The sequence below is a fragment of the Phaethon lepturus genome, unplaced genomic scaffold (genome assembly GCF_000687285.1).
Source record: "Phaethon lepturus isolate BGI_N335 unplaced genomic scaffold, ASM68728v1 scaffold19037, whole genome shotgun sequence".
Classification (NCBI taxonomy): domain Eukaryota; kingdom Metazoa; phylum Chordata; class Aves; order Phaethontiformes; family Phaethontidae; genus Phaethon; species Phaethon lepturus.
In genome coordinates, this window is record NW_010554250.1 from 9,947 (window position 1) to 19,779 (window position 9,833).

General features: G+C 35.5%; 1 protein-coding gene across 1 annotated transcript in view; it reads left to right on the plus strand.

The window, feature by feature from the left end:
* DDX43 (DEAD (Asp-Glu-Ala-Asp) box polypeptide 43) overlaps nucleotides 1-9,216 on the plus strand; it is a gene marked incomplete at its 5' end in the record, with an annotated part of 19,155 nt that extends 9,939 nt beyond the window's left edge. The window contains 7 exons of the mRNA XM_010291798.1: nucleotides 1,582-1,682; nucleotides 2,474-2,561; nucleotides 4,172-4,299; nucleotides 4,888-4,997; nucleotides 5,730-5,868; nucleotides 6,681-6,768; nucleotides 9,109-9,216. Coding sequence (XP_010290100.1) covers nucleotides 1,582-1,682; nucleotides 2,474-2,561; nucleotides 4,172-4,299; nucleotides 4,888-4,997; nucleotides 5,730-5,868; nucleotides 6,681-6,768; nucleotides 9,109-9,216 — 762 coding nt within the window. The remainder of the gene's footprint in view (nucleotides 1-1,581; nucleotides 1,683-2,473; nucleotides 2,562-4,171; nucleotides 4,300-4,887; nucleotides 4,998-5,729; nucleotides 5,869-6,680; nucleotides 6,769-9,108) is intronic.
* Nucleotides 9,217-9,833: the final 617 nt, after the last annotated feature.

Consider the following 9,833-nt stretch of genomic DNA (forward strand, 5'->3'; position numbering starts at 1 on the left):
ACAAAATTATAAAGTGGAATATAGAAGGTAGATTGGAGTAGTCCTTTTTTTCTTCAAATACAAAAAAAAGTGCAAATCTTGCCAATAACTAATTTAAAACAGAGGAAAGAAAACAATTTTCACATGAAGAACTTGCTTGTAAGAATTTCTTGCCAAGAAATAGAACTAAAATGTATAATATTAACAAACAAGTTAATACGTATAGACAACAAGAAATCTAAGATTATGTCAGCTGGGGGGAGATTTAGCTTGTAAACCAGGAACTGGCTATGAGGAGTTTGGAAAAAGTAGTGCTAATATCTATCTTATATCTGTTACAGCCTTTATTCTTTATTAAACAGCTATCAGAAATAAGGAAAGTAAATTTCAACTACTTTGATCCATCTAATACACATACTTACATGCTTTCTTCTCCCTTTCCAGTGAAGTACCAGTGTGCTTAATAGCTTAGAAGGCTTCTGCTGCTGAAAGGGGCTTAGCAGCCAACTCTGTATATAAAATTAGTGATGTTTCAGCCTTGCTATTGTATTAGAAGCCAAGTAGTTAATGAAATCTCCGTGAGTCCTTTGAAAATAAAGAGAATTAAATCAAGAAATAGAATTCAGTCTCCTGTCTCTCAGCTGATGATTTAGTATTATTTCAGAGATTTACATAGGTAACATACTAAAAACCTTTAATGGAATAAAACATCTGAAAAGAATGGTATAGCAAAATCAGGACAGTAGAAAGGGATTATCATCAGTGTCTTGTGTTTCCGCATAAATGACTAGAAAATGTCAATACATAAAAGCATGATGCATATAACTTTGATTTATGTAAACTCTGTTTGAAAATTAAAGGAGAATGAGTCTTGAATGGCAGCCTTCTTCCTTTGTATGAGACTCTGAAAACATTCACAAGTGTGCCTGTGGATTAGAAAAAATATCAGTTCCAAATACTTGTACTCAGGCCTTCAGCTCGCTTGTTCTCTTTTGATTTTTTTAACAGATGAAACAAGTTTGAGCTCTGGGAATTCTGCAGTGTCCTATTGTGAGCCAGACTGTACAGGCTGGCTTTTTTCCTACTTCTAATGAGGAACTAAATTGATAACTGATATTTTGGTCTGGTATGAGCTCTCTAACAAGGTAGAAATGAGATTTTTTTCCCCTTTAATTTACAAAAAAAAAATTCTTATTGAAAGAGTATTGTGTGCGGTCCCCCACAGGTTTGGTCGATTTTGGTTTTGTTGGTTTTTCTGTGTGTTTTTTGTTTTGTTTTGTTTTTTTTTAATTCTGTGCTTAACTTTTAGGCACTGACCAAATTATTGTTCAGACAAACAAACGGTTGTTGTTTCTTCTTCATTGACTTTAAGTGCCCTTAAAGGTGCTGTGGATTTTCTTGTTCTGCCTGCAAAGGTATTACTAAATGAAAAAACATCAAGGAAATTGAAGGAGTGAAATAGAAGTTGAACAGGTTTTGCAATGCTTTATGGATTGGATTCTGCAATTAAAATTGTTACCATTAAAATGGTCCACTATGTAATGCCTTGCTGAAACCCTTATCTAAGGAACTAAACACAATAAATAACCTTTTTCTGAGCAGGTTTTAGATGAGGCTGACAGAATGTTGGATATGGGATTCGAACCTCAGATAATGAAGATCCTAATAGATGTGCGGCCTGACAGACAAACTGTTATGACAAGGTATGTAAACATAATAGTGCTCAGTCCCTGAACACTGTAAACATGAGGTTATTGAACAAGTTAACTTCAAAGCAAATGTGTCAGTTTATTAAAACTCTTACTAGCCTAAATGGGAATGGGATCAGTTTTCTTTCTAATTCTGTCTAGTCAGTCCTAATGAGTCATTTGGCAATTTTATTTTCATTTCTTACCCCTTTGTGATGTTTTACATCAACTATAAAACCAACTATAAAACCAAGTTCTTACCAAAAAACGAAGGTGTCCTAGAAGCACTAGAATTTGCTATATCAATTTGAAATGCCAACTTCTGCTTCTCCATCTGGGACCAAACATGTGTCCTAACCTTCTGATCAGTGTCTGTGCTAGTCTGTACATGTATTAATTTTGAAATTAATACAGCTTTTGGGAGCTTAACAAAAATTATTGCTGGGATATTCTATTGTTGTTATATCTGGCATTGCAGCTATTGTTTTAGAGATAAAAACAGACTAGAAGCTTGCTTATTAGGTATCATTGAACTACTAAACTCCCTTTTGGCTTCATTAGAAAGGCTCCATAGCTGTTGTCTGTACTTTTAACCTGGAACGTTATCTTTTAAAGCTTGAGTGCTGTTTACTAATAACTTCTTAAGATCATTCCTAAATGTTGTATAAGCTCACTACTGTTATTGTGTACTCAAGTATTTCACTGGTGGATGAGAAAGAAAAGAAGAATGTGATGAAATTAATGAATTGGAGAAAATGCTGCACTCTATTCTTATGTGTGTGTTTTCCTCTTCACTTCCTGTTTAGTGCTACTTGGCCTGATGGTGTTCGTCGCCTAGCAAAATCCTATTTGAAAAATCCTATGATTGTATATGTTGGCACTCTTGACTTAGCAGTAAGTTGTTGGGGTTTTGGGGTTGTTTTTTTTTCCTTTTGTTTCAGAGAAGAACCTACAGTTAAACCAGAAAATAGTTTGCTTGTAACTATAGGTAAATAAATGCATGTAACTCTAAAATCAATCCAAACTTTCAAAAAACAGCTCCATACTACTCTTTTAAAGTTTCTTTAAAAATTTAGAAAGAACTAAAAAAAAAAACAACCCACAACTTTGTTCTTAGGTTTCTGTAACAAGATCTTGAAGTCCTAGACCTTCAGCAGAAGACATCACAAGCGACAAGTATTAATCATATTGAAGTTTGTATATTGTACTTTGCACTGCCACATGTTCTTGCCTGAACCCTTGTTTTTGCAGCCTTCACTTCTGATCAGCAAGTTGTTGTTCCTTACTTTCCCTTCTGAAGGTGTTCTTTCTCATGGGTACAGCTCCTTATTTGGATCTGTGTTTCTTAACTGTTGCTTTCTCAAAGAGAGTGGAAGCTTTCTGTTAAATTCCTGGGGGCACTTGTCTAGAGCAGGAAAGCATATGTTGGAGTAAGAACTGTCTTTAAAGTGTAAATCTTCTAATATGAAGATGTAGTTGCATACTTGTCATGCTTGTGCAGCTATGTGTAGTTGGCTTCAGTAACAGCAGAATTCACAGAAATAGTAGTTCTTCTAAGACCTTTGTGTCCTGGTCTAGAGGTTGCTTTAAGCTTGGTTCTTAAATTAGGACACTTTCCTTTTCAGTTCCACCTTTTTATTGATAGGGAGTGCGGAAACTTAGTATCCAATACACTTTTAGGTAGAAATAGGGGGGAAATGTACTTTTCATCTGTTCTGTTCAGAACTATGCTTTTGTTCAAAGGGCATTACTTGTCAAAGACAGAGGATCAGAATTTGAAAGATACCAGCTGCTATTTTAGCTTTCTTGTCTAATGCATTCATCTTTTTAATAGGAGCTTCTCTTAATTGAAGAGGTGACCACTGGGGGTGAGGAGAAAGGGTTCCCATGCGGAGAATCTTTCCATGTACTTCATTGATTCTTCAACCCATGCCAAAAGATTATGATACAGTGCCATGAGAATGTCTAGACCTTTATACTACTTACGTGGTATACCTTAGACATTCTATGGCAACCTTCAAATATTATGGAATAAAGTTTTTTATTAACAAACTGTTGTTGGAAGAATTGGACAGAACTGATCATTTCAAATAGATTGCAGAATCTTCTTTAAAAGCTTGTTGTTTCAAGTAAGACTGACATTGTTCCAACTCACTCTGGGTTACCATAAAATATACTCAAATTTAAGTACTTCAGTCTGATTTTCACTAATATTGGGAATATTTATTTTACCTGAGTAGACTACTGATCTGTACCCTCTAAATCTCTGCAAGTATGAGATTTGGCAAACTGCTTAAAGATAATTTTTTCTGTTCTCCTAAAGCAACTAGGAAACAGCAAATAAATCTGCATTGCTTGAACTCTAAACTGATACATATTTTGTTTTTAAAATAGTTTTTCATGGTATCATCTTACTAGTTTTATAATATCCTAATATGGGAATTAACAGAAAAAATAATTTTCTTATCTGTTTCTACTTAACATCCCTTTCTGCTGTTTAACAGGCAGTAAATACAGTAGAACAGAGAGTTATTGTTATCGCCGAGGAGGAAAAGAGAGCTTTCATGCAATACTTCATTGACTCTCTGAAGCCAAAAGATAAGGTCATCATTTTTGTGGGAAAAAAACTTACGTATGTAATCACTTCCCAGTATTACGGCTGTTCATTTTTTCTAACAGAAATACTGGATAGTTTCTTAGTTCACATAATAATTACCAAGTGTAACAGCTCTTGTCAACAATGTGCTGGTGGTAGTAGTAGTATTTTTGTTTGTTTATTCATTCCTCCAAGTGGACTGGTAGTTTGTATCCTTTTTAATATCATTAGTGGTGGTAGTAAATCTCAATTTCACATAGTTAAAGTAGATGTTAAGATTCTTGGGGATACATTAATGTGATGTACTGTTTACTTGCATGTGCAGCTGGTGCATACAAGACCTGATGGGGGGGTGATCATTGTACCATATCTAAGCGTTTTGAGTAAACAACACAAAAATCAGCTATTGTTTCTCTTAAATGTTTGTTTTTATTTACATATGTGAGGAACAGTCTCGCTTTCATACTGTTTTATAATAAATATCAGTTGACCTAGGTAGGGTTTTGCCCTTAGGCACATGTTTAGCTTTTGTTGTCACATCGTTATCTTTTGGATTTAAATCTAAATGCTGTGCTTTTTAAACTTTTTTTTTTTTTTAAGAACCACTGTTTTATTTCATCCTAGAGCTGATGACTTAGCAAGTGACTTTGGTCTCCAAGGAATTCCAGTACAGTCACTCCATGGTAACAGGGAGCAGTGTGATCGAGAACAGGCTTTAGATGACTTCAAGACAGGTACATTTGTACCCAAGTACTGGTTTGTTTAGCCCAGGTTATTAAAGCTTGGCATGTGCAGAACTTTGTCTATTTCCAAGTGCCATGTCTCTTCAGTACTGTAGGAATGAAAATATTAAAGAACTCTGAATTACATGTTTATTTTGTTAATTTGACAAACAAAAAAAACCCCAGGAAATAAAAAGAGATTGCTCTTCGATAGAATTTGGAATGTCTAAGAGTTAAATAATTTAAAGTAAGGCTTATTTCAATTTTTAAAACTCTGTGGAAGAGTCAATATTGTGTTAGTCTACAGAACGGTACATTTTAAGTGTCAAATGATGGTGCTTTCAGTGGAACAGTTCTGCTCTTGCTTATGCCAGTAGGGTTGTACTTGGAGGTTATGTCATCACATGCTAATAAAACAAGGAATAGTCCTATGATAAGAATGCCATCTGAGAATATAGTTGTTGAAGTTTCTGTTCTTTTCACAGACTCTTTATATCAGCTAGGCATGTTTCTTGCTTCTCCTGCACCCTGCTGTTCTGCTTGTGAAATACAAATGACAGTAAAATGACATTTTGAGTGCTTACTTACCACCTTGTATTTGAGGCTCCGTGTGACATGCAACAAGCATATTTTTCTGTTTTGTGTTACGAATTAGTGCGTTACACACTAAAAAAACAATAGACTGGAGTATATTTTCTGTTTACTACATGAACTCCCATTCTCTCTCTGTTGTACTTATTTTAGGCAAAGTCAGAATACTGGTAGCTACTGACTTAGCATCCCGTGGTCTTGATGTGCATGATATTACTCATGTTTTTAACTTTGACTTCCCTCGCAACATTGAAGAATATGTCCATAGAGTAGGTCGTACTGGAAGAGCAGGGTAAGTGTTTACAAAAAAATAGTAATATACTGTATATTTATATATTGTATAATATTTTATGCGCTGCATATATGTTTCTTTTGTCAAATGCTAGAGCTACAGGTGATGTGGAGCGGGAGAGAGAAGACTTCTGTCTCTCAAAGTATGTTTTAGATAATAACACACTGCTTTATGCTTTGAAATTAGTTCACTGTTAAAGGCAATCAAAGTTTCTACTTTTCTGTTATTTCAGTGAAGTGAATGGGAATGAGGGATCTTTGAAAGCTGGTTTAAATATGGGAAAGGATCACAGTTTAAAACAACTTCTGTGTAGATATTCTGAAATGTCACTTCCTTATTTGTCTTCTCGTGAGCCGCTGAGTGGTTTAGTTTCCTATACGGCCCACTGGGGGAAAAAACATACATAAATTCAAAGTTTTCAACCTATCACGTGGTGTTAGTTCAGTGTTGGGACTTTCAAATGCTGCTTTCACAGGTTGGCACAAATGCGATTTTTCTTGTGTATGTGTTTATTTTAGTCAAGATATGAATGTATGTCTCTTCATGCTTAAATAAGTTGTCTTTATGCTAGGTTTTATTGTCTAAAAGTCTAAATTAGCTGTGCCTTTACTCCATTTTAAGTGAATTGCCATATTTCTGATCTTTATGTATATATATGACAGAAAACAACTTTTCATAGTAGGTACTCAAACCAGTTTTATCTATCAGTTCAATAATATTGCCTGTAGTACAATTTATTACTGTATAGGTCAGTAGGAAGAGCCTAGCAGCAGTTGTTTTGAAGTTCAACAGTTATTTCATTCCTTGTTTAGACGTACTGGGAAGGCAGTAACGCTTGTCACTAAGAATGATTGGAGGGTTGCATCTGAGCTGATTGAAATTCTGGAAAGAGCAAACCAAGTAAGAATACATCTTACTGGGTAAGATTTATATTGATTCTGGGTTACCACCTGAAACAGTACATGAAGGTCTAAGCCTACTTAGACGTTTCTTGGTGAGTGTTTGCAGTGTCTCGAGCAAAAAATGTGTACTTAAGTTGCTCTTGTCCTGGATACACTTACTTGTATTTCACCTTGCAGATGAGTCCCAGAAAAGAACAGGGAACTTTAATCAAAGCCTTCCATGTCCAAAGAAAAAGTAACTAACATACGCACACATAGAGGTCTGTGGAGGAATAATAGAACCTATTTTATTTCATAGTATCTCATTCATAGTATGTCACTTCTGGATGCATGTACCAATGTTCTTGTTTAACAGTGTAAATATTAACAATATATGAGAAGAAGCTTAACTATCAGTTTATTATATCTGACAGTTATAATATCTGCATATAATTTTTCAAAATATCTTTCTTGCAGATATTTGTAAATAGTATGTGAAATAGGACTGGAATGTGGTTTGTTTCTTTAAAATGAACATTTTTTTCTTGCGACCACATCTGGTTGCCAGAGACAATTGTGTTGCTGTTTACTGTTTCATGCTACAGCAAGAATTTTGCCTGATTTACAGCAAACCCCCTGTTCATGCTCTCACTTGAGTTGAAATTTTTTTTCTTTTATTTGGGGGGATGGGAGTTTGAGTACAAACTAGATTGTTTTTACCTTGGACCTGTGGTTGTTATTGTGAACACTTACTCAAACTTTAAACCCTGAGTTAGAACTTCATCTAAGTCTGTTTTACAACTCTTCTTTGAAAGATGTACACCACTTACTACAAACCTGATTAAGACGCTTTTGGGGGGGAGGGGGGAGAGTTGTCCCCTAATAATTTCTTAAAGTTGCAGGTTTGGGGTAGGTTTTTTGTATGTTGATGGTTTTGGTTTTTTCTTCAGAAAATGTAAGAGATTAAACCAGTTATGATACTTTGAAGCAACTTTAAAAGAACTTAGAGGTGCCTTGTTCTGTATTCAGTCAGCCGTTACCATCCGTGCCTTGTCTCCAACCGCAGACTGTGTAGTTCCCAAAGCATTGCTCCCAAGCATTGCTGCATTATAAAGCCTGACAAAAGAAGTTGGAACTGGAGGAATATACCTTCCTGCTCCACCAGGCCCTTTGTCCTGGCTGCGTTCTTCACCTGTTCAAGCACTGCCAGGTCTAAGTGTTTTTAAGGAGACTTAACAGTATGTAAATTTGTTTGTGCTGTACTGTTTGCGCTGTATTTGTGCCACTCATGGAGGGACAAACCACAGAGGCTGAGCAATCAGGTTAATACCATGCTCACATGCACTGCAGAAGCTTGCTCTTCACTCTGTGATCATGAAACCGATTCTGGACTGGGTATCTTCTACCTGCTGCATGGCTACATGCGGTAGCCAATTGCTGAAGCAGGCTGGTTTTGATAGGTTAGTGATCTAAAAGCTCTTCTGACAGTACAGTCACCCTTACGCTGCTTTTTGCAGTAAACATTGCATTAACGTCTGCATTATGCCTGATGTAGTTCAAGACGACATGTTGGACACTGTTGCATAATGTGTAAGAATGGTATATGGGTGTTGGGTTTCTTTCCTTTCGTTCAGTAGTCAGTGTCACGCAACCTAATAAAGTCTGTTTGTAATTCTTTGCATCTGGCCTTGGTCCTTAGAAATGTGTGTAACTCTGAGGTGACAAAAGTGTGCTGATACTATTCACCTCCTTTCCTACGTAATTACAAACGTGCCAGAAACTGCCGTGGATCCTGGTAAGATGCTCTTGTGACCTCCCAATGGTGGGAGAACTGACTACTTTCTCCTGCCCTTCTTTTCTTGGCTCTTAGCTTTGTTTTATCCATGTGAGAACCTTTCCTATGGCAACGTGTTCTTTAAGTACCAAAGTTTCTCTTCAGAGGCTCTTAAAACTTCCAAAAGGAATTTAATATCAGTTATAGTAGTGTAACATTCAAATATATATGTAGTATGGCATCACTTTGTAGTGGAATTTTTTCCAGCTGTTCATTATCACCAAAAGATGTGTTTCTATTGGAAATAAAAATGTTTCAATTAGCTTGTTATATGTTGTCATTGGATACGGTGATACTAGCATACATATGTAACTGAAAATCCAGGGACACTGCTGATTATTTTTATGTAAGAAGACTTCTCTATGCATCTCCACAGAAAAGACAATCTGCAAAGTGACAGGAGCCAGATAAATAACAAAATCAAGTTTGGGAACACACAAATTGATAGCATCTTTGAAAATCAAAGTCTAAAAGTTTTTAGATTTATTTAAAACTGACCTTGTTCTTGTGCTGCTTTCTTATCAGGTAGTTCCTAATGAGCTTATTGCAATGGCAGAAAGATACAAACAATTTCAGATCAGAAAAGAAATTGAAAAGGATATACGAAGACCTCAGAGAAAGCCCTCAAAATAACTAATCCCTTGAAGTTACTGAAATGAGTAAGTGATTATAGTTAGTGTTAGCATCTGCGGGCTTGAATTTAGAAGTTTCTTTTCTTGGTTGATTGTTTTCTGTACCTGTCACATTTAAATAAAATGTGTTTTAAAAGGTGGCTTAGAAAAGAAAACTGGATTAACTTTATATAGAAATAGATCTAGTTTTGTGCTTGGACACTATTTTCACTTCAAAATTAACTTTTTTTCTTGTCTGATGTGCGTAACTTCTAAAGACATTATCTACCGGTTAAAAACAAATTGTGGGTTTGGTGGTTTGGTTTTGTTGGGGTTTTTTTTAATTAAATGCAGTATTAATATACAAGAATGTAAAAGAATTTTTCCTCTTACTTTCAGAGAACTGGATCAGTGAATGTAAGCAATGTTTGTCAGTGTGGCTTCAAAATACTGTACTTCTGCATTGATATGCTACATCTACTAGTGGCATGCAGAATTATTTCCAAGGATAATGTAGTTATTTAAAAACTGCTCTGTTTGCAGTAACTGATGTTTGCTGAAGCAAGGGTTTTTTTTTTTTATTTTAAAACTTAACATGGAAAGCTTTTTTGGTTTGTGTCTCAACCTTTTTTTTGAGAG